At 40.9% G+C, this 23539-nt stretch overlaps 2 protein-coding genes across 9 annotated transcripts in view; one reads left to right on the forward strand and one right to left on the reverse strand.

Moving 5' to 3' along the window:
* The window catches only part of pds5a (PDS5 cohesin associated factor A), a 21426-nt gene extending 4898 nt beyond the window's left edge, over nucleotides 1-16528 (forward strand). For 4 of the 8 annotated variants that reach the window (XM_069530972.1, XM_020100414.2, XM_020100415.2 and 1 more), the window contains 32 exons: nucleotides 2942-3145; nucleotides 4167-4253; nucleotides 4667-4764; nucleotides 4920-5046; nucleotides 5510-5590; nucleotides 5747-5887; nucleotides 6070-6185; nucleotides 6506-6600; nucleotides 6728-6873; nucleotides 7200-7351; nucleotides 7819-7932; nucleotides 8402-8483; nucleotides 8576-8624; nucleotides 8723-8862; nucleotides 9422-9537; nucleotides 10004-10109; nucleotides 10258-10418; nucleotides 10704-10827; nucleotides 10969-11127; nucleotides 11211-11279; nucleotides 11474-11610; nucleotides 11796-11919; nucleotides 12060-12264; nucleotides 12569-12683; nucleotides 12791-12923; nucleotides 13087-13206; nucleotides 13607-13669; nucleotides 13784-13935; nucleotides 14023-14104; nucleotides 14199-14461; nucleotides 14639-14957; nucleotides 15371-15785. In XM_069530972.1, the coding sequence (XP_069387073.1) occupies nucleotides 2942-3145; nucleotides 4167-4253; nucleotides 4667-4764; nucleotides 4920-5046; nucleotides 5510-5590; nucleotides 5747-5887; nucleotides 6070-6185; nucleotides 6506-6600; nucleotides 6728-6873; nucleotides 7200-7351; nucleotides 7819-7932; nucleotides 8402-8483; nucleotides 8576-8624; nucleotides 8723-8862; nucleotides 9422-9537; nucleotides 10004-10109; nucleotides 10258-10418; nucleotides 10704-10827; nucleotides 10969-11127; nucleotides 11211-11279; nucleotides 11474-11610; nucleotides 11796-11919; nucleotides 12060-12264; nucleotides 12569-12683; nucleotides 12791-12923; nucleotides 13087-13206; nucleotides 13607-13669; nucleotides 13784-13935; nucleotides 14023-14104; nucleotides 14199-14461; nucleotides 14639-14957; nucleotides 15371-15409 (4119 nt within the window). In that variant the 3' untranslated portion in view covers nucleotides 15410-15785. Of the gene's footprint in view, nucleotides 1-2941; nucleotides 3146-4166; nucleotides 4254-4666; nucleotides 4765-4919; nucleotides 5047-5509; nucleotides 5591-5746; nucleotides 5888-6069; nucleotides 6186-6505; nucleotides 6601-6727; nucleotides 6874-7199; nucleotides 7352-7818; nucleotides 7933-8401; nucleotides 8484-8575; nucleotides 8625-8722; nucleotides 8863-9421; nucleotides 9538-10003; nucleotides 10110-10257; nucleotides 10419-10703; nucleotides 10828-10968; nucleotides 11128-11210; nucleotides 11280-11473; nucleotides 11611-11795; nucleotides 11920-12059; nucleotides 12265-12568; nucleotides 12684-12790; nucleotides 12924-13086; nucleotides 13207-13606; nucleotides 13670-13783; nucleotides 13936-14022; nucleotides 14105-14198; nucleotides 14462-14638; nucleotides 14958-15370 lie in introns of all 8 variants that reach the window. The other 4 variants (XM_069530975.1, XM_069530976.1, XM_069530977.1 and 1 more) reach the window with 2 other exon arrangements.
* A 70-nt stretch (nucleotides 16529-16598) lies between these two features.
* On the reverse strand, nucleotides 16599-22268 carry ube2kb (ubiquitin-conjugating enzyme E2Kb (UBC1 homolog, yeast)). The gene is made up of 7 exons (XM_020100467.2): nucleotides 21870-22268; nucleotides 20963-21056; nucleotides 20808-20866; nucleotides 19648-19730; nucleotides 19445-19544; nucleotides 19079-19207; nucleotides 16599-18650 (listed from the first exon to the last, which is right to left on the reverse strand). The coding sequence occupies exons 1-7, from the start codon at nucleotides 21930-21932 to the stop codon at nucleotides 18576-18578; spliced, it is 603 nt and encodes a 200-aa protein (XP_019956026.1). The 5' UTR covers nucleotides 21933-22268; the 3' UTR covers nucleotides 16599-18575.
* Between the last annotated feature and the right edge of the window lie 1271 nt (nucleotides 22269-23539).

Genomic DNA, 23539 nt, shown 5'->3' on the forward strand with positions numbered 1-23539 from the left:
AAGGCTCTTCCTGAATTGTTGGAATTGGGCTACAACAGAGTTTTGGTACTCCTGAGGTGAGGTTCATAGTATAGATGTGGGCAATCACTATTTGCTGCGTGCCTACTTGCACGATCTTGCTATCGTCCGTAAATCATCCGTAAATCATCAGTCAGACTTCATTATTTCAGCTGCAGCTGTGCGGTTACCCACAAGTGCCATGTAATGCAGTTCTCTGTCACACACTATAACTTGTCTTTCATTCTTTAGTCTGTGTACCTGTCACTTTGAATCTGATGTGCATTTGCCCCTGTGCTACTGCCATAGATTGAAAAAATTCTATGGGAAATGCTACAAAGTAAGACAAAATTCCTGGAACCTCTCCGAAATTGAATGGGTACTTTCCTGACCCGTACCACAACCCTCCACAAAGTTTTGTGGAAATCCGTCCAGTAGTTTTTGCCTAATCCTGCTAAATAACAGACTAACAAACCAAAAACATGACCTCTTTAGCAGATGTAATAAAATAGCTTTCAGCAACACATGATGCCATGCACCCCTCATGACCATTGTAGGAACCTTTTTTTTCAGTCCACACATCAAAATCTCCCAAGTGCCTGATAACTAATTTTGATTAGTTTGATTAGTTGATGAAGATCATTGATGACCACTAATGCCACAGGGATGGGGGGTGGGGTACAATTCTCATAAGAATTGCAGTTTTTATTCTCCGATAATGAATAGTGATGAATCAATTTTTTGCTAACATTGACAGTGAAACAGGCTGAACCCGAGGGCCCAGTGCAGCACCCAGACATTCTGCAGCATTCACACACTCAAGATATCTGATGGTGTGGGAGGAAATGGTTGTTGGTTTACAACTGATTTCAGTGCTGCTTGCCTGAGTTGGTTAAATTGTGGTGAAAATATGACTTGAACATCTTGCAGACAGTTGAAAACATGTCACTTATATTTTCAAGCTGAGCTAAAATTCTGTCCAGATAAGTGTCTCCCCCAGGTTGACAGCTTATTTGATGGGGGAGGCAGTGGGTTCAGAGATGCATGTACACTCTGCAGCTCAGCAGGCTCACACTCGGGTCTGTAGTGTTCACTGTCTCCACCGGCTGTGTTGTGACTGTTTCTGTTAAGACCAGCAGGAGTGTGTTTCTATATGTGTGTAGGAGTGAGTGTGGTGCTCTGCAGTTTGCTGGAGCTGTCGGCCCATCCCCCACCCCAGCTGGCTGCCTGGCTGTTCAGTCAGCTCCACTGCTGTGCTTCAGTGTTCACTCTCTCACTCTGAGACGCACGCACACACTCCCTCTTTCTCTCAGGCCTCTTCCACACTGGAATGTTTTAGTTTAAAAACAGCATTTTTATACCAAAAATATATCTGTTCAGACAAGCGTCTTAGCTGCTCATCAAAAGTATTTACTTCCATATACTAACACCTGATGAATATCACATGTCTATTCTTGTACACTGGGCATGCTCGTGCCAGTGTAAACAGGAAGTAGATTCTTAAATTGCATTCAGTTTCTTAGTCACAGAAAATACTAAAAAGGAGGGACAGCAATGGTGAAAAGTAAGACCAGGGATTTCTTTCTTTGGACCAATGACCAGGTGGAACTACTGACAGTAAACATTAGCATTCACCGCTAGTAGCTAAGTAGTAGGTCTCAATCAGGATCAGGAAGTGAATGCATGTGATTGCATCATCATCTCCAAATGTCTTAAATATGAGTATGTCTCCTGGTTCTCAAATTTTCCTTTTAGATAACATGATGCTGAACTCAACTCATTGTGCCTTTTGGCATCGCAATAATGCACCTATTATACCTTTTCTTGACAGTTTAACCATTAATCAATGATGTTGGATCATGAATCCTAATCGTTACGGTCACTTAAACACTGATGCCCTGGCTGTGTGCGTCTCGTGTTGTGTGTATGTTGGACTTCTTTCAATGTGTTTAAATAACACATTTTCTTAATATAAATTCTGAAGCTAATCAAACAAACACAAAGTAAACTTGAAGACTGTTCAGATCCTAATAACTTGCTATTAGTATTGGTGTTTATTGTTTAAGTGTAAAGTGAGTGCAGGTCAGCAGTAGTGTGGAGAGACAGGAGAGTCTAACGCGGTACAAACCAACCGCTGCTCCGCGGTCCGTCATGGAAACCCTTTATTAAACAGTTTTTTGTCGCCACTGTTTAAAGTATAGTGTTTCTTGTTGCTGAACTCTCCTCTCTTATCTCTACTTCACTGTCCAATTGTCTGTGTGTGGGGGCGGGGCTGGCCTGTGGACTGTGTGTAAACTCAAGAGATTAGAGGAGACAGAGGTGATTTGTCTTGATCAAATACAGAAACACCATGTTATGTGACCAAGAAAAATGTTTAGTCGCACTTCACAGATTTTTGGTTGCATGCGACCTGGAGCCCTTCAACAATATCAGCCAGGTCACTTCATCAGCCAATGCTAGCTTAAAGTAATGTCATGGTAAAAAAAAAAAAATATTTTCTTCTTTTTTTTTGAGATATAGTGTCTTAATTGTTATTTTACAAAGCAAATATGATGCTCACAAAATCTTCCCAAAGGCAAGCATCCTTGAGGTTGATTAAAACAACCACAGTGGCCCAAAATAACTAGCTGTTACAGTTCTCGTCAGTCAGCCATGCAAGTAGAGTCATTGGGTTTAAAAAATAGTTGTTTGCCTCTTTTAAGTAGCTTTGCCAGCTCGATCACTGCTTTGTAATTTCAGTATTCTATGCCAGAGAAGAAGAGGGGTGTTCCTGTCCAAACCTTCTGCCACAACAGCTTTACACTAATACTTCTGTCTCTAGCAATTGACAAAACACTGAGGACACTGGACAACCTCATGTAAACCTGTCAAAACATTTTATTTCACTATTTTTTATCAAAATGCTTCCCATCTCACCGTCCTTTCTGGTTGCTCTGGTTCACAGATGGTGGTGAAGACCTACATGGACATGGATCAAGACTCTGAAGAGGAAAAGCAGCAGTATCTCAACCTAGCACTCCATCTCGCTTCAGAGTTCTTCCTCAGGAACCCAAACAAAGACGTACGGCTACTGGTGGCCTGCTGTCTGGCTGACATCTTCAGGATCTATGCTCCTGAGGCCCCCTACACCTCCCACGACAAACTCAAGGTTAGAAACTGGACAAATGTATGAAACTCTTAATCAACTTGCTCAGCACTAGCCCCAAGGAAACATTTCAAAACCAATCTAAGTTTCACACATGTGCTCATGACACCAGTTGAAATGTCAACTGTCGGGATATGAATATACATTCCTTGCTGCTGTTGTAGTCATGTAAGCCACTACGTGCAATATTTCCTAGGTAAGAGTGTGTTTTGCTTGTAACTATGAGGCAGTTGACATTCACGTAAAACACTATTCCATTCCATTTCTAAATAAGTTGCATTATCTTTACATAATATATGGGCACAAAGACCCTGTCTGTCTCTCAAGTCATTAATCTTCATTTGGCAATACCATGAAAAATGTATTAAATCTGGTTTTATTGAAGCATCTTTTATTTTTTTTATATACAAATGATTTTCAAAGCCAACATGCACAGGGTCACATAATTAAGTTTGCTGACGATTCTGTCATCCTGGCCCTCCTCAGCAGTGACGACCCTGTTCATGGCCCAATAGTGTCAGAATTCCCTAACTGTTGTAAGTCGTCCTGTCTTAATTAATGTCGGATTTAAGCCCTCCACTGTTTAAAGAGTTTATGTTGCTACCCTCTGGCCTAAATGCAGAACAAATAGATTTAAAAGCTGATTCGTGAATGCTGTCATTGGCCTTTTTAAATGAGACTTTGTGAACCTTGTACTTTTTGACCCTCTGTTTTCTCATGCACTGATTGCTGGCTCTGCAACAAATTGCTCTTTGGGGATCGTAAGGATTTCTTTACTTGACTTGTTTTGAACTAGAAACATTAAAACAAAATCTACAAAAATAAGTCTTTTGGGATTTTGCAGCCGCATCATCTTGTCATTGTGCTGTCCCGATCGACCAAGTGTTTCTTGTAAAACCACAGTGATCAACCTTGTCCCTGCTTCCCCTGAACAAATCTGCTGTTCTCTTCCAGAAAATATTTTTTTAAATTAGCAATATTAAATCTATTTCATGCTCTAAGGTTTCTCTGTGTTTTTCTCCAGGACATCTTCCTTTTCATCACCAGACAACTGAAGGGACTGGAAGACACCAAGAGCCCTCAGTTCAACAGATACTTCTACCTGCTGGAAGTAAGGCGCTTATTCCATATAAAAACATAATAGGGGCTCAAGAAGGGATACTACTTTTGGAACAAATAATATTTAACTATTTTGACAGTCCAATAATAAATAAAAAATATTTGTCCTTTTTCAAGCAAAAATAATTGAATGCTACATATTCTCAGATGCCAGTTTCTTAAATGGCAGGATTTGCTGCTTGTTTGCTTGTTTACCTTAGGGTTTTGGATTCTTTTGAATTTGTCATTGGCAGTATTTTAATTTTGATAATAACATTTCATAGATCAAACAATTAATCAAAGAAAAAAATCTGCATATGGCTCATGAAAATAATAAAAGTTGCTGTCCTACTTCTGTTATATGGATTGTGAAAACACACTGTTGAATTATGGCTGATGAAGGAATAACATTTTGTTTTTCTGTAGAACTTGGCATGGGTGAAGTCATACAACATATGTTTTGAACTTGAGGACTGCAATGAGATCTTCATCCAGCTTTTTAAAACACTCTTCTCTGTAATCAAGTAAGGCCCTTGTTATCTGCTGCTGTGCCCTTTATTTTTTTTCCTCCTCATATCTGATATGTGAACACTTCTACATTCAGACCTGTCACTGTTTATCAGCCCTTATGTTCCACCCTAACCCTACGTCTGTCTCCGTCTCTGTTCTTTCTCCACAGTAACAGCCACAACCAGAAGGTTCAGATGCACATGATGGATCTGATGAGTTCTATCATCATGGAGGGAGACGGAGTCACACAGGAGCTGCTGGATACCATCCTTATTAACCTCATCCCTGCACACAAGGTGAGACGCATATACGCACTCATTTGATTTCTTCGCATTCACTTTTGTTCTTGCTTTCTGTCAATAAACCTAATCTGAGTTCACAACACTTATGATGCTTAACTTGAATGAATGTCTTTTGGAGCAACAAACAACTTTCTTTTAAGAAAAACTACAGTTGACATACTTCTTTTACTTGTGTTGTTTTCATGTAGGGAATTACCAATTTTAATTTCAGTGATAACCTGCCCATCGGCAAATGTTCCACCAAAAGAGGAGGCATCTGAAATGTCAGAAACATTAACGCTGAATCTCAAGATGATTGATAATTTTCCAGAGCTGACACAGTGCTGTGCAGATTGTCCTCCTGTGCGAGACTATATGTAACACTGACCAAAACCTGGGAAGTTCTGTGCATCTGTTATGTGAGTGTTTGAGTACAAGATTGAACAAGCTAACCAGTGTTTAACTTTGCTTGTAACAGAATCTGAACAAGCAAGCATATGACCTTGCCAAGACTCTTCTGAAGAGAACTGTCCAGACCATAGAGACGTGCATTGCAAATGTGAGTAGCATCCTGCTGTCTATTTATTTTCTGTCATGTCTCAATTATTCATTGTCAGTTATACCCTGTGTTCCTGTTTCTCTGACCTTGTCCTCAGACTCTGTCAACATAGATTGCTTTCTTTCTAACAGTGTTTATTTTTTATTTTTTTCTTAGTTCTTCAATCAGGTTTTAGTGATGGGAAAGTCATCAGTCAGTGACCTATCAGAGCACGTCTTTGACCTCATCCAGGAGCTGTTTGCCATCGACCCAATGCTGCTTACCTCTGTCATGCCACAGCTAGAGTTCAAACTTAAGGTATACAACAAACAAACAAACGCACAACCCCAAAAATGACTGTCCACACCTTACACCTCCACACTGTTGACAGCCGTAGCAGGAGGTATTATGTTTTCAGGTCATCAGTCCTTCCCGTTGTCCCCCTTTGTAAAAGCAATATCCAATCAGTTGTAAAATATTTTTTTGTGTTGTGTTTGCAGAGCAATGATGGCGAGGAGCGCCTGGCGGTTGTGCGATTGCTAGCTAAGTTGTTTGGGGCCAAAGACTCAGAGCTGGCCTCACAGAACAGACCACTGTGGCAGTGCTTCTTAGGACGGTGAGTTACATGTGTGCACACAAACATACACACTCAGATATTGAATAAGCTGATTTATTTCAACCATGAGAAACACGAGCAACATATCTTATGACTGAGCGTGAAAAGATTATTATACAAAATGTTGATGATCAGAGTCAGTTGAGATAAATAGAAGGAACTCTCATAGTCAGCTGACTTACTTAATGTTCTTACTTAACATTTGCTTAAGTTCTTAAAGACACTGAATTTGCATTTCATCTATCAATCACTTTTGCCTTCACCTGCTTTCTGGTGACTCAGCTGAGTTTATTGCATGTGTAACTGCTATTTTCATCCAGGTTCAATGACATCCACGTTCCAGTGAGGCTAGAGTGTGTAAAGTTTGCCAGTCACTGCCTCATGAACCACCCAGACCTGGCCAGAGACCTAACAGGTGTGCTTTTACTTATGTTTGTGTTCCTGAATCAGTGCTAATCACTAAGTGTCTTCTTCACTCTTCTACTCCCCTCAAATGAACTAATCTAAACAATATTGTGTCTTTTTCTTCTTGACCCAATCAGAGTACTTAAAGGTGCGTTCCCATGACCCAGAGGAAGCCATCCGTCATGATGTCATTGTGACAATCATCAATGCCGGAAAGAAAGACCTCAACTTGGTCAACGACCAACTGTTGGGCTTTGTACGGGAAAGGACATTGGACAAGAGGGTGAGATAAATGTGCTGCAGATATTCTTTGCCATGGAGGAAAAAATGAAATACTATTTTAAACAGCAGTAGAGCAGTTGACCCATGTATCTTCTACTGATCAGCAGTCATGGAGCTCGGAGATACTTGAAATACAATTTCTGAGTCCTTAATCACATCTCTCCCACATTAACATGTAGATTCTCATACAGTTTCAAAGTATGTTTTTATCTGAGAGTACGAACAGTGCAGCAATTTCTCTCAACACCAGATTCCTTCCACCATAAAACTAGAAAATTGATTTCCCTCATCTAAATTTAATCCTTTCTCCTCCCTCTTCCTCTACAGTGGCGTGTGCGTAAGGAGGCCATGATGGGCCTGGCTCAGCTTTATAAGAAATACTGTCTACACCATGAGGCCGGGAAGGAGTCTGCTCAGAAGATCACCTGGATTAAAGACAAGCTGCTGCACATATATTATCAGAACAGCATAGATGACAAGTGAGAACATACTCTTCATATAGACTGAATTAACTTGTCGAGAAGCAGCCATCAAGGCAGGGACTTAGCATGATATGTGTAATACATTTTCTTCTATGAGCAATCAGAAAGAAAGCTACAAAGTGTTGCAGTAATATTCATGATGAACATGTCGAACACGAATCTTATTCAGTTTTGGCCATGAAATTAATTCTTGACATGTCTTCAGGTCGATTTTATAAATAAAAGTATTAAATTGTCTTAAAATTAGATCTGATGGTTCTGCCAGGGGTCACTGAAAATTTCCTAAGAAGAACAAATATTAGTTCTTGTGTGCATGGAGTGGGTCTTAATTTTCATTTCAAGTAGAATCAAAAATGTCTTAAATAGAACTTGTTCATAGCTGCAGACACAAAATGCTTATCGTTTCGAGGTGAAAATAACATTGATTCCTTTCCTATGTTCCTATGTGATGAACCTTTCTACAGGTTATTAGTTGAGAAGATCTTTGCCCAGTACATGGTCCCTCACAGCCTTGACACAGAAGAGAAGATGAAGTGTCTCTACTACCTGTACGCCTGCCTGGACACAAATGCTGTCAAGTCAGTTAACACACTGCTTCACATTTTATATTGCACACACATATACTGGCCTGTTTGTTTCAATGCATGTTTGCCATTAACACAGTTTCTATCCCCAAGGCATATAAAAAGTATTTCCATCTGTCTGTAATCATTTCATTTCTGAAGCACATTTTGGAAACGTTATGATTGTTATGTTGATCAGGCAGTGAAGTGGAGCCGTGTGATATTTTGGGTTCCATTAAGCTTATTTTTTTCTGCATTTCCATGCCCAAGTCAAACTGAGATTAGTTTTTTTTCCAAAGTAAAACTCAAAAACCGAACTGGATTTCAATGCCAGCAAGATCAACCCACTGTCATGATAACATGAAAGCAAATGTCACAAAAAAGGGTTAATGGCACATATCACAAGGACAGTACGTTGATTGCTTCTTTTGTTTTGCCACCTCTCACTTGTTTTCTCATCTTTCTGTTTGTTCTGTTCTCTCAGGGCTCTGAATGAGATGTGGAAGTGTCAGAACATGCTTCGAGGCCTCGTCAAAGAGCTGCTGGACCTTCACAAGCTACCAGTGGTGAGCTCGCACACAAAACTGTCCAGCTCCTCCATGTCTTTTAATGCCAATGTCTCATCAAACAAATGACCTGTCGCTCTCTCCTCTGGCAGTCCGAGGCCAATAACACAGCCATGTTTGGGAAGTTGATGAGTATTGCGAGTAAGTTGGAAACACACCATGATAAACAGCATTTCAAATCATTGCTTAAAAACTAATTATGTGAGTGGCATCCTTATCGCTCTGTTTGGTCTTTCCAGAGAACCTGCCGGATGCAGGAAAGGCCCAGGACTTCATGAAGAAGTTCAACCAGGTTCTCGGTGAGGACGAGAAGCTCAGAGTCCAGCTGGAGATGCTCATCAGCCCGACCTGCTCCTGCAAGCAGGCTGAGATCTGTGTGGTGAGAGGACACTGAATACTCATCCATCCTGGACTCACAGACAGACGGCTCCTATCCTATTGATTTTGAACTTTATTTCTACCCTGCTGCCTCAGTACACCTTTCCATACGTACATACTGAAAACAGTTATCTGTATTTTTAAGGTGCAATCACATTCAAAATGGCATACGTCTTTATGGTAGCAGTAGCAAATTAAATCATGATACAACAGAAAAAATTATTCACATTTGATCCTGGTTTGCCATAACAAAGGAAATCGTTTGTTTTAGTTTTTATTCTCATGTTAATCAGCTGTTACATCATTATAATGAACCTGATGAGATGACCTCTCATGGTGAAGTGTGTTGATCTTTAACTCGGTACAGAGCAAAGAAACAATAACAGATGTGCCGGTCTTTCTGTTGTGATTTATTTTTAGTTATCTGAAAATGAAACTGTAATATTTGAAAGTTGTCAGAGATATAGTAATACAAACCTCGGTGTAAATGGTCTGCAGATATATGAGCTCAAATCCTTAAATGTTACCATTAACGGTATTGATGTTTGTACTTTGTGCAGAGGGAGATCACTCGTAAGCTGACGTTTCCCAAACAGCCCACCAACCCCTTCCTGGAGATGGTCAAGTTCCTGCTGGAGCGAATCGCTCCCGTCCACATCGACTCTGAGGCCATCAGGTCAGAAAACATTTCTCACATGCTCTAGAACTCAGTAAAGTTTGATTAAAATTGAAAGGCACTAAAATACATAAGTCTTGTTCTGTTTTACATGAGTGTGCTTTGGTGCAATACACCAAACAGAGGCAAACCAGCAGTGTTTCCCCATCTCAGTGATTGTGAGCTTTATGAACATTGTGAACATTGTGTCATTGTGTAACAGCACCAACAGGCTTTTCTCATTCACTGAGACACCTAGTGGGGGTGAGATGTAACTGCAGGCCTCAGTCAGGGCATACATTTAACCCTTTCTGCTTTATGGAAAAACACCATGACAAAGGAAGAATTCGTACCCAATGACTAGTGGCTAAATTGTACAGCATACAGATTTTTATTTTTATTTTTTGCTGCTTAGTTTTTTCTGTTAACGCAAAGGTTTTGATTAGTTTAATTTAAAGATGGTAAAATATTAACTATTTTGTTTCAGTGCTCTGGTGAAGCTGCTTAACAAGTCCACTGAGGGCACAGCTGATGATGATGAGGAGGGTGTTACCCCTGACACAGCCATCCGCTCGGGCCTGGAGCTACTCAAGGTACACCACACAGACCAAGCAAAGAAGTTTCAAATCAAATAATCACTTCTACTGTGGTTTAGGGCTGGATTATATATTTTCCTGATACGAAATCTGATGAATGAATGTGAGAAAGTAATCTATATCGACCGTATTTCATTCTGTCTAGGTGCTGTCATTTACCCATCCCACAGCTTTCCACTCAGCAGAGACCTATGAGTCTCTGCTGCAGTGTTTGAAGATGGAGGATGACAAAGTGGCAGAAGCAGCGATACAGATATTCAGAAACACTGGACAAAAGATCGAGGCGGAGTTACAACAGATAAAATCGTAAGAGAACTATGAAAACAGAAAATGATATGAAGTGAACATGTGCAAATAATGAATTTAAACTATATGTTGTGCTTGTGTAATACATGTTTCTCAGGCGCTAGTATACCTACATTAAAAACACTATCTAATCATACTCAGTCTATAAAAGGTTTCTTTTGAACAATTTAAAAGTCCACCTGTGTGATACTTGAGTCCACACCAGTCCAGATGTTGACTGAAGTAAATAAAGACTCTGTTTTTTATGGACACCCTATTATGCTTTATATCTGTTATATCCATCAGGACGCTGATTCCCATACTGCATCAGAAAGCAAAGCGTGGAACACCTCACCAGGCCAAGCAGGCTGTCCACTGTATCCATGCCATCTTTAACAACAAGGAAGTGCAGCTCGCACAGATCTTTGAGGTAGGACACCATTTCCAAACTGAACCTGCATGGATCTATCTTGCGTTACAGACAGATGATTTCAAATGTTGTTGTTTTTTCATGTTAGCTTTTATTGTTCTTGTTCGGATGTCCTGACCATGTGTTTTACCTCACCCCCAGCCTCTTTCACGTAGTCTGAACGCAGACGTCCCAGAACAGCTCATCACTCCTCTCGTGTCATTGGGCCACATCTCGATGCTGGCCCCAGATCAGTTTGCTTCACCAATGAAGTCCATTGTGGCGAACTTCATCGTGAAGGACTTGCTCATGAATGACAGAGTATGTGATGATGAACCTATTTACATACATATTTATGGCACATTTATTGCACATTGTCACTGTCATGCCCTTTGCATCTACAGTCAGTGGGAAACAAGAATGGTAAGCTGTGGACCACTGATGAGGAAGTCTCACCTGAAGTTCTAGCTAAGGTAAACAACATCTGTTAATTATTTCATTTAAGTCCAATATGTGTAATTGTTATACTCCATGATTGAACATCCCTAATGTAGTGTTGTGAGGTGCTGATTGTAAAAAAATAAAATAAAATAAAAAAAAAGGAAGCTTGACTGTAAAGACGAAGGAGGATTATATTGTCTTATTTCCTTCCTTCCTCTTACCACAGGTGCAGGCCATCAAGCTGCTGGTGCGTTGGTTATTAGGAATGAAGAACAACCAATCCAAGTCTGCAAACTCCACCCTCCGTCTGCTGTCAGCCATGTTGGTCAGCGAGGGAGACCTCACAGAGCAGAAGAAGATCAGGTAGATCAGAGGTTAAAGATCGCTGTGCTGAGTCACATGAACGCTAACAGCTCCATGAAAAACAAACGTATTCATTATTTAAAAAATGTATACCTAGGGAACACATTTGCGATTTATAAATGTATTACATTTTTTCCTCTTTCTTTGTTATTCACCTTTCCGTCGTTCTTCCTTCATCCTCGCAGTAAATCAGACATGTCTCGCCTGAGGCTGGCCGCAGGTGGAGCCATTATGAAGTTGGCCCAGGAGCTGTGTTACCATGACATCATCACACCTGAACAGTTTCAGCTCTGCGGCCTTGTAATCAATGTCAGTCTCACCTTCACATCCCATTGTTATAGTCTCAGTGGGAAAAGAAACTATCAATAGCCAGTAAAAAAAATTCTTTGCTCTCTTATTCGAGTTTGATCAATTGAGTTTCACTCCACTGTTTCTTGCCCTGTGTACAGGATGAGTGCTACCAGGTTCGTCAGATTTTCGCTCAGAAGCTGCACCTGGCTCTTGTCAAACTGGTGCTGCCCCTCGAGTACTTGGCTGTCTTTGCCCTGTGTGCCAAGGACCCGGTGAAGGAGCGCCGCGCCCACGCCCGACAGTGCCTCCTCAAAAACATCTCCGTCCGCAGAGAGTACATCAAACAAAACCCGCTTGCTCAGGGTCAGTGTTCTTGAAACCTCACTCAATTGTCTAGTCAGGTGTCATCACACTATTGTAGCAATAAAATGAAACAAAAACAATGTGTAAAATATGATGGTAGTGCAGCATTTAATTTAGGGATGGATATTGGTTGCTTTAATAGATACATTTAGTTTACTGCGTGATATCATACAGTGCTTTCAGTTTTTCCACACAGCACAAATACAGGCAGGAGATTTGTACAATACAAACAAACATGGAGGAGTGTGAATGTGAATTAGAACTTTTCTTACATTACATTAAAATGAGTTATTCTCTCCATCAGAAAAACTCGTCTCCCTCCTTCCTGAGTATGTCGTTCCCTATATGATCCACCTTCTGGCTCACGACCCAGACTTCACAAAACCACAGGAATATGATCAGCTCAAAGACATCAAAGAGTGAGTTTGTTGGACATTTATAGTTTGAACTCTGAAAATGCTCAAACAATCACCTGATCGCAGCAGTGATGTACAGCATGTTTGTTGTGTGTTCTTATGCTGATTAGATGCCTGTGGTTCATGCTGGAAGTGCTGATGACGAAGAACGAGAACAACAGTCACGCCTTTCTTAGGAAGATGGTGGAGAACATCAAACAGACCAAGGATGCACAGTGTCCTGATGATGCAAAGGCCAATGAGGTACACACACACACACACACACATTGAGTCATGACTTGAGACTAAATGTTGTCCAAAGAGTTGTAGGATAATAGAGGGGTACTATTTTTTTAACAAGGAAGCACAAACAATGACTCACTGAGTTTGTATCCTAACAGTATTTCTTGTGTTGTCATGTTTACAGAAGCTGTATATCGTCTGTGATGTCGCTCTCTTCGTCATTGCCAACAAGAGTACTGCATGTCACCTGGATTCTCCAAAAGACCCTGTCTTACCTCCCAAGTTCTTCATCTTACAAGACAAGGCAATAAACACACTTTTTTACGTTATTTATTCTCCCTTTTTACTTGGGAAATGTAAATCTTCATCATACATAAAATAACTGTACTGTTTTAATCTATCTTTGAATGATTGCAAATTCATGAAACAACCTTTGATACAACTTTTCACTTGACTGTGGCTGTTGTGGGTGGTTACAGTACCACCTATTGGACTTTCTCAGAATCTGCAGCTAGAGAAGGATACACAGCTGAAATAACCAACACATTATTTTATTGTCCAATTGACCAGCAAGAGACCACAAGGTGGATGTCGGCTGATACTGATGTTCTGCAGATAAATGGGTCCATCCCTACTGTGGTTGATATTTGTAGTCGAGCAGTTTATGCTAATCACATTTTCTGTTGTAATTTATCTCTTCACAGGACTTTAAAAATGATAAAGAGTATCTGTTGACAGAGATGAGACAAATGCTGCTCAGTGGGAAGGTCAGTAAGAAACACTTCTAACTGTGTACTACTTGTGTCTGAGTACATATAGAACTTTAATGCAGGCTGGACTGGTATATTAAAGCCCACCCCTCCTTCCCTTTCTTTATTTAGCCTAAACCAGCTCCAGTGTTGGCGACTGTGAACAAACCTCTGACGGTACCAGGGAGGCGGATCTTCACTAAGACCACCCCAGTCTCAGACACAGTCAGTAACACCAGCACCAACTCCTCTCCACTGAGCTCCTCAACCATCAACAAGAACAGGTAATCACTCATTCACACATACACATCATCAGAAAACTGAATATTACAATCAAGTGATTCTTCTTTTAATATGTCTTGTGGTAACAGCAACGCTGCCATCGAGTCATCAGAGAGCCGAGTACAGGAAAACAATGAGAACCCAACAATCAAGAACGATGAGGGGAAGAAGGTAAAAGCTCATAAGCAACAACCAGATGTGAACTGAAACTACTCCAATTTACAGCTGTGGTTTCTTAACTGGACTTTTTGTCCCTGTCTCTCAGGAGGAGCCGAGTCAAAATGCGGCCCCCAATGCTGGGACAGAAGCGTCGCCAGTGAAAAGACGTGGTCGTCCACCTAAGACAGCTGCCGCTCCTGGAGCTGAAAAGAAGGAAGCTGTGGCACCAACAGGGGGTGGAGCTGGCAGAGGCAGGAAGAGAGCGGCTGACCCCAACTCCAATCCGTCTGCAGAATCCGCCAACACCAAGATGTCAAAACAGCAGCAGCAGAATGATGAAGGGACAAAGAGACAGATTGACTTACAGAGGTAAGAGCGGAGGAAGGAGCAGAGGACAGGGAGAAGGGACGACACGGAGGTGGAATTTACCATCATACGTTTGTTTTATTGGAAGATGAATATTGTTTATCCCCAGTTTATGTCTTTTTAAGCAATAGGTAAAGAACAACATCCCATCATCCCTCAGATATGAACCTGTTCTCTCAGTAGGTGGCCATTTGTGAGCAGTGAGAGTGAAAAAGTGAGAAAGGGGGAGCCAGGAAGGGAAACAGGGAGAGCAGCTGTAGGGACAGTCGCCCTCCTCCTGGGCAGCCAGGGGGACACAGAGATGGAGCCTGAGTCCAGCCCTGAGGGTGTTACCTGTGAGAGGAAGAACATAGAGAGATGCCCCCTCCCACAAGAGCAGAACAGCGGTGCAGCCAGGTCCAACAAAGATAACCAGGGAGATGCCAAGTTCACAATGAGGGGAGTGCCCTCTGGAAGGCAGGGCGAGCCCAACAGTGGAGGGAAGGCAGGCGGACTGGCAGTGAGTTGGTTTTGTCGAGGAAGTCACAAAATATCTGACACTGAACCTTCTGTGTTGTGATATCTATGCTGGATCACATCATGTAGAATGAACTTTAAATTGCTGGTTATTATTTTTGTTTTTTGAAAAGACCTTTCGCATATATAAAAATACAGTACAAATTAAATCAGCGGAGGATGGACACACACACACACACGGATGTAACTAGGATTCGATTTTTTTACAACCCACCAAAAATACCATTCAAAGTTTTGGTGTTTATCTATTTATTGATTGAAAAGATCAGTTTTATTTTTGGCTTGTATTATATTCTGCATTTTAAAGCTTCACACTGTGACGACAGGTTTTTCCATCACAGTGACAGTAACAGATAGTAAATGATGCAGACATCAAACTTTTTCTTTCTTTTTCAGGTAAAGAGAAAACCGGTGAAGGGGAAATCAAGACTGTAGAGAACGGGCCATACTCTTCCACGTAAACTCCCCAGCCCTACGCACATGCTCCTCTGACTCTTAAAGCTTTCCTGGATACGTTACGGACCTTTCGTAAAAAACACACATTAAGTATACAAACACACACACTTAAACACACACCACCACTGACACCCTAGAAGGTTTTAAACACCTTGTAGTCTTGATTTAAAGTGCACTGTATGTAGGTGTTACTCAAAAAACATGTTATTTTTTCCCCTTTGTGTTTGTTGCTCTTTGCTTCTTTTGTGGAGCTGTTTTTAAAAAAATAAGAAAAAAACAAAACAGGATGGACATTTTACAAACGTTTTAATCTGATTATGATTGTTGCTTATTAAATTCCCTGGGAAAAATCCTACTCTGTCTTCTGACCTCTTCCTCATGTCCTCTGTTGCATTTCTTTTCCCCAGCTCACCAGTTTTACACAGTTGATTTTCATTTTTTTTTTTGTAAATACCTATGTGCAACTTTCCAGTTAAATTTTTTGAATATCCAGTTAAAAATTGCAGCAAATGGTTAAAATATGGGAACATTAATGTATAAACGGATGTACCGGCACCAAAATTTTATAAACTTTGGTATGTTTAGGTTTCTAACTTTGGTATGTTTAGGTGCTTTAGCTTGGTTATAGCATTAAGAGGCAAGGTAGAAACTCCACGGTTTCTTACCCGCCACCTGTTATTCTGTTGAAAGGCCTTTTGATTAATTTCCAGTGTGTTCTCAGACTAATTTGAATTTTCAGACATTTCTAGAGACTGTGTTCCATGCTCTGTTTGCCTCCTCGTCCCCTGGTCAAGGGGTCAGAAATCGAGCTGGTTTTGAATTACCTTTTTGTTTTTTAACTGCTCAAGTTTTGGAATGCATAAAAGAAATATTACTATACAAGTTTGTGTTCAGGATTTTGTTCCATCTTTTACAATGATATATATTTTGTACTTCTGTCAGTTCTGTTTGGTTAAAGCCTGGTTTTAGGCATCGATTGAGTGGAAACCTCTGTAGGTTGTGTTGAGGACAACTTATTTTTTATGTAGTTTAAAGTATGCCTATTCTCTTGATCATATTTAATTTTTTTTTCCAGAAAATAAATGCTTTTAGATGTTACCTCGAGTGCGTCTGTCTTCACCATCATGTTTTTTTTACCTGCAGCTTTTTAGACACGACACAAGCAAACTTGATTTTCCACTGTTTTTTAATCAAAGAAACATGACACCGTCACAATAAATAACCATGCTTTTTTATACTGCTGATGCTTGCTTCCAAGGAAACAAAAAAAGAAAAATAAGTCTCAATCCAAATGGAGAAACTGAGATGCAACAGCCCCTTTTTATGCTGTCATCGTGCAATATTGTACATAGTGAGAACACCAGGAAGACAGGGAGGTGGTGGTGGAGAGGGGGCCTCTTTTTGTCCTTTCTTTTTCTTACAAAATATAGATCCAGCCAAGTGATAACAGGACGGCTCTTTATCAAGGATCTGACTATTTACAAGTAAAAGGAGATGGTGTTTGCATTCTACCCTTTGACCATGAACCATTCTTTTTGTTTCTCGCCTGGAAACTCGTTCAACGTCAAATTAGATGATTGCATGATTAACTCAATGTGTTTGTCATACGCTGCTGTGTTGGTAGGGACTGAGCTGGAGGTCAAGCAAAAGGGAGTTTTCTTAAAAACAAAAAAAGGGGATGTGTGAGGATGCACCAACGCCCCACTTTTCTGTACTATGAAATTCATTTACAGTTCATGTACCCCAAATCAAGAATGTGAAAAAACTGCAGAACAGAGGAGTTCCAGCCTCTTGTCTGACTCAAACATCAGTAAAAGACAACCCTCCATGAGTATTTTATTTGGCTGTGTTGTAAAGCATTTCTGGCAATATAGGGCGTCGCCTATATTGCCTCAATATATGGCCAAAGATCTGTTGGAGTCATTTGTGATAAAGCCCCTCCCCCTCACAGCTGAGAGGGTGAGCGATCCCTTAATTCGTGCCTGTGGTTGAAGCTGACTGCTCTGAAGAAACCAACAAATTGCATTGCAAACTCAAATCCTTAATAACATTCAACACATTCCTTCTCGAAGTGTGCCGGACGCAACATACACCAGAGGGGGCTTTGGTTCCCTACGCGCACGCACACACACACAAACCAAACTGGGTGTGCTTGAGCAGTTTGCCGAGCAGAAGTCCCAGGTGTCTCTTTCCGTAGATCAGAAAGAGTCAATTCAACCTCAAAGTCCCATCACATCAAGTAGCCAAACTAAATACAAAGGCAGCATAGAACATGCGAGGATAAGAAAAGATAAACAGATTGGTTGGATTGTGGCGTAGCAGAAAAGGTGACAAGTAACGACCTTTACTGCCTGAGCTGGCTGTTACCTCCTGTTCCGTTAGGGCCAGGATTTTTGGCTGTGCCACCTCAGGTCAATCTTTAAGGAAACAAGACAGAGGGATTTCTCATGGGTCACAAAGCATAAAAAGATATCTCTTCCATATAACTGTAAACTAGGCATAGTTTATATTTAAAATAATTTGTTTTACAATGCCATGTAAGAAAAAAAGTATATCCCCATCGTATTTTCAAATTTACACGCGTCTATTTACAGATAACATTTTTCTTCTCTGCATGTGTGTGGATGTTGAAGGATGTCTGTGTGTGGGATCTTTCTCTACTTCTGCAGAAGACAAAAGTGTGAACATCCAAACCTCTGCAGATGAATGAAGCATCATTATGCAGGATTTCCTTCAATTTTTGCCCTGAAAAAGTGGCAGTTACTCTTTGCAATACTACAACACATTTGTGAAAAAGAAATTTCATGATGCTTCAAAGCTGATATGATTAAAGGGCATGGAAGACAAGATGCATGATAGAAATATTTCAGGGCTCATTACAAGAAAAACATGATTGGATTTTGTGGGACTCAGCATGATGAACACATGGGATCAGACAGGCAACAGTGTGGTGAGAATATTGGCGATTGTGTTTCTACCGGTGTTTGTAGTGATCAAACTTGCTATATAAGTGGGTTCAGAGTACTGCTGTGGAAAATAGGATGTTGTCTGTGCGATCAAAAGAAAAGGCAATGGTGGAATGTGCCGGGGGAGCTGATGCTGTGATGACAGGAGTTTGTTTGGGATCCTCACACCTGGCTGGATCTCAATTGCTGAGGAGCAGCTCTGTCGCTGTTTCCACGTCCCAGGATTTTGAAGACAAGGCCGCTATTACTGCGTCCTGCATGACAGAGGAAAGAAGAATAAAGAAAAATGTGATCTCTGTCAGATGCTTTCAAATGGGGTTTTCTCCCTCTACTCATATTAATTTAGTTTATAAAATGTCAGAAAAGCTATTAAAAAGTTAATAAGTAGGAAAGATCATGAGTTTAAAGGAACGTCTTCAAATGTTTTATGTCTGAACAATGTTCCGTAACCTTGAAATATTCAAGTTTACTAACAGAGAAGACTCAAATTACACAAGAAGATCACAACAGCTTAAAAATGTACTCAAAACTATTTTATCAGTTATCAAAACTCTTTCTGATAAGTTTTTAGTCAATAAACGGATTATTTCATCTCAACTGCCAAGTGAAAACCCTCCCATCCTCCACCATCCATTGGTGGATATAAAGTATAAAAGTGCAAGAAAAACTCAGCGGTTCTGACCTTATCAAAGCCCATGGCACACAGTTTGTCTATTTTACGTTTGTATTCAAGACTGGGGACGGGAGCGCCAGCGTAGAAGTGAGACCACAGTCTCGCAGTTTGTTTGAACATTTCTGGGTTCTGCTTATACTGAGGAGAGAGAGAGAGAGAGAGAGAGAGGGGGAGAGCAAGCTGGGTTAAATACAAAAACAGTCTGCCACATGTGAGGACACAGAGGCACAGACTGGGTTTAAATGCCTGTGACTGTCCACAGAAAAACACTGACAAAAATAATATTCTAAGAAAATGTTATTGTTACTACAAATGTAATTTGCCATCAGAATAGAAGAAATAACTGGCTGCAGCAAATCACAAAACATCTCTCACCTGATTGGCTACCACTGCATCCTGTGGGTCGTCTGGTTCTGCCGCAGCAAGTAGAGCCTGTAGAGACAACAGCACTGTCCGCAGCGTCATAGCAGCTGCCCTGGGTGACACAGATAACGAGTTGAAACAGATAAGTGGAGGGTGTTCTGTATTTTTACAACAAGCACCGTAAAGGTCTGAGGGTTCACGTACGACTCACTCACCACTGGTCTTTTAAAATGTCCAGACATATTGCTCCCGTCACAGAACTGATATTCGGGTGCCAGATCCTACTGATGAAACGCACCTGAGAAAGACAGATGAGTGGTTATATAGATAAGAACAGTGAGGTCATGGAAAAAAAGGATTTGCAAGCACAGTCATAACCTGACTTTGAGACATTTTCTTGTTTTGATCATATTTTAATCAAATATGATCTAAATCATATAGCTGGGCCATAAAATGGTTATATACATTTACAGTTTTTTGTTACCGTGATAGTTGTTTTACAATTTCACTTTCAGTTCATTGTACAATGGTACAAATTAATCAGTATCAAAAATGTTTTCCTCTCCCATATTGATATCAGCCTCCAAAAATCTGGTTTGGCTCTTCTAAACTTACTTTATTATGTCAACATATATATGGATGTAGCTGAAATTACAAATACTGTGAAAGGATCTGTTCTGTGCTTCAACCTTTGAGGATAAATCAGTTTCTCTGTTGCCAGGACTCTGTCGGATTTTATTTCTTCAATTCCCGTAAACTGAAGAATCTATATTGTTTAAAATCCACACTGTTGGTGTCAGACTCCTTGATATTTTATTTTAGCAGATTGTCACTGTAAAATGTATAACTACTGCAAAACTGGAGTAACCAACCTGTGCAAATGGTAAACAGAAATCAGAAAACCTGTTTACAAGCCAGAGAATCCTGCTTTCTATTAGCATCCTTTAGCCAACATGTTGAGGTTTTTCAAAACGAAACCTTGTTTCTAATCAGAACAACGGTGAGCATGTAATGGGCGGTGCAAGTTGACACACCTTTCCAATATGTTACAAACTGTTTCTGATAATCAATGTTGTAAATACTGTTATTTTGCAACACACAGCATCTATTGCACTTCTGTCTGTCCTGGGAGAGGGATCCCTCACATGAGGCCCTCTCTGAGGTTTCTACTTTTTGTTTCTGGTAGTTCTTCCTTCCTCTTGTTTTGAGGACAGAGGATCTCACACCTTGTTTAGCCCTATGAGGCAAATTTAGATTTGTGAATATGGACTACACAAATAAAAAATGATTGGTTGATTGACCAGTGATATTCAGGCTAACACATACAAGTGCTTAATTGAGCAGAGGACCAGGTGGAGAATACTGGAGCACATACCTTAGGTGGATTAAAAGGATATGTTTCTGGGATTTTGATTTCGAGCTGATATCTGCCACCTGCAAGACAAAGACAAACATGATGTTTCAACATGAGAACTCACAACGTGCTGAAGTGTAGCAAACATCTGTAATGATGCAGATGTGTGACAGTACCTTCATACGGTGTGTCTGGAGGACCTGCGATCTCCCCCCGCAGCTCTGTGAAGTTCTCGTCCACCAGATCTACTTTAATCTGGTTTTTACTCGTCTGAGTGTGGGGACAGATGAGAGGGACACAGTGAAAACACCCTGCTGCTGTTGGTGGGCTCACAGCTCTCAGCCCTGTCCTGACATGTCTGTGTCAACCATGACACCACACAGTGATGCGAAGCTGCAGACATGTCGGCTGCTCCACTCACAACAACACTCAACTTGTACTCACAAATACGTTTGTTGGGAGAGAATCACGCAAAGCGTTCGGGTACTAGCGTTAGCAACGCAGATAGCTTAACAGAGGAGACAGTCTGTGAAAAGTTAACTACAAACCCCACATTATCCAAACATGGCGGATACGCCAGTCACTTTAAATGACTCCTGCCTCTTCGGAATGAAACCAACAGCTGATACGCGACGAACACGTTTGTGAAGTTGGTGAACGCTGTAGCAAAACAACACGAGCTAATGCTAACTGTGGATGAGATGTCAAAAATACCGTGGGCAGGCTAGCTGCTGCTAACCCGAGCCGACACGGCTAGATGACGGGTGGTCCGCACCAGCCTGGGTTATTAATAACAAGCACAGACGTTGTTTGTTGGACACACCGGGCCTGTCGAGCAGGATCCCCGGGGTTTCCTGAACACACCCACCCGACATTAACGACACGGCTCAGGCCACAACACCGAGACCAAGCTACGAGCTACAGGCTGAAGTTGCGCCGCTGAGGCCTGACCCGCTGCCGCACCGGAGCGACGGTAACGGAGCTCTCCCGACACTTCACGTTCTAATGGCTTGGGAACAGCGACAAAGAAGGGGCCGACTGGGGCTAAAACACACACGAGGTGACACACAGACGTTACCGCACCTCTTCGCTTTTGAGAACTTCTTTAAACTCCCGCTTGATCCGCTGGACCGCGATGTTAGCCATGGCTGTGTCCGCTGAGCCGCCGCCGCTGAGCTGCTGCTGCCGCTGCCTGGAAGCGATAGACCCGGGGCCTCTCTCCGCGTGTTGTCTGTCGGTGAGCGGTGGGGACTGCGATGTCGTTATGGAGCCTTCCTTTCACTTTCCACCGCTTCTTCTCTCCTCAGAGGCAGATCACCGTCAGCCGCCTGCCTTCCAGCGGACAGAGTCAGCGAGTGTGTCCAGAACATGCACACACAGCTGCGGGTAAATGGAGACCAACCTGGAACTTTTCATTAATGAGCTGCAGAGAACATGGGTTCATGTGCTTTTCAAACTTCACGATTTTTCCTCATCATCGCGCCTTGAAAACAGATAGTTCCTTTTTCTTCAGCCTGGTTTATGCTCAGGATTTTAAATCTTAATGTATTTTTTGTTTTAGAATGAATGAGTGAGCAAAACATACAAAAAAGACAGAAGACAGATCTCTGATAAGACACCATTTACAAGTTGCAAATCATGACTTTAATTACTTTTAAAATCATCATAGATCAGATATAAACTATTAATAATTAGTCGAATGGCATTCAGTAGAGCGCATATACCTCCACCATGGCCAACAGTCACATTATGAAACCACAATGAAATTCACTAGATCTGAATTTAAAAAAAAATCAAGACCCATGAAATATTCTCTGAGAAATTGACAACAATGTTGAACAATACAAAGTGTAATGCCCCCCCCCCCCCCCTCCTTAAATATGGCAGGACTTGTTATTCAAACGGCAGACTAGAAACTTCTTGAAAATGTAATGAAACTAGCTCAACTACACGTTGGGAATTGTTGGGGAATTCATGAGGAAGGAGACTTGTTCTTATCAATTGCTACATCTGATCTATAAAGAAATTTTAAATTGTCTATTAACCAATTAATTTAAATATATATATATATATATATATTATAAACTCTTTAGTTCACTTCAACTGATTTCCACTGCTTACACACCAAAGCTTTAACTGTCTTCAACTTTCTCGTTCTTTCAGTTTGATGGTGTAGCTGCTTTCGTTTCTTTACCATCGACTGACATTGGAGTGACCTTTATCTTAAGTGGCTCATAGCAATCTGAGGCCTTCAGCTTCTCCCTTGACCTGCTGACAAGTATTTGAAATTAACCAGAATATTTCAGAAAAGGAGAACAACTATGTAGTTTTCTAGATTTTGAGGTATGCATTGTGAAACTTTTTATTTTAATGATACCGTGAAACATTGTTCTTTGTAAGAGGTAGCAGCCAAAACATTGAAAATCATTTATTTCAAACATAAGAATTCTAAACGTACTAATCTGAAAGGTAATTGTCAGATTGGTGCCACTCTGATAAGGCTCCATTTATAAACAGTTTATAAGCTGTACTTAGTGGCTTTATTCACATTAATGTGTCATTTTTCTTAGATCATTTATAAACCATAAATAAAAATCATTTCTGGATTGCCAGATTGTGGAAATTTCTCGAGCTTAACTCTTTTCTTGTCGTATTTAACCGTTTATTAACTTAAACATAGAGTTTGACTTCTGTTATGAGTTCAAAACTTAAAATCGTAAAAAATGTAGCGAGCACACGTGAAATGCAGAAGG

Source organism: Paralichthys olivaceus, chromosome 8, assembly GCF_024713975.1.
Source record: "Paralichthys olivaceus isolate ysfri-2021 chromosome 8, ASM2471397v2, whole genome shotgun sequence".
NCBI classification, from domain to species: Eukaryota; Metazoa; Chordata; class Actinopteri; order Pleuronectiformes; family Paralichthyidae; genus Paralichthys; species Paralichthys olivaceus.

Bases quoted from the DNA above. Each gene is read 5' to 3' on its own strand.
- ube2kb (XM_020100467.2), bottom strand. From the start codon at position 21,932: ATGGCTAACATCGCGGTCCAGCGGATCAAGCGGGAGTTTAAAGAAGTT. The intron at 19,731-20,807 runs GTATGTGCTCCA...TGTCTTTCTCAG, and splicing joins ATCCTTTTAATCCACCTAAG to GTGCGTTTCATCAGTAGGAT. The intron at 19,545-19,647 runs GTGAGTGAGTCG...TGTGTCACCCAG, and splicing joins GACATTTTAAAAGACCAGTG to GGCAGCTGCTATGACGCTGC.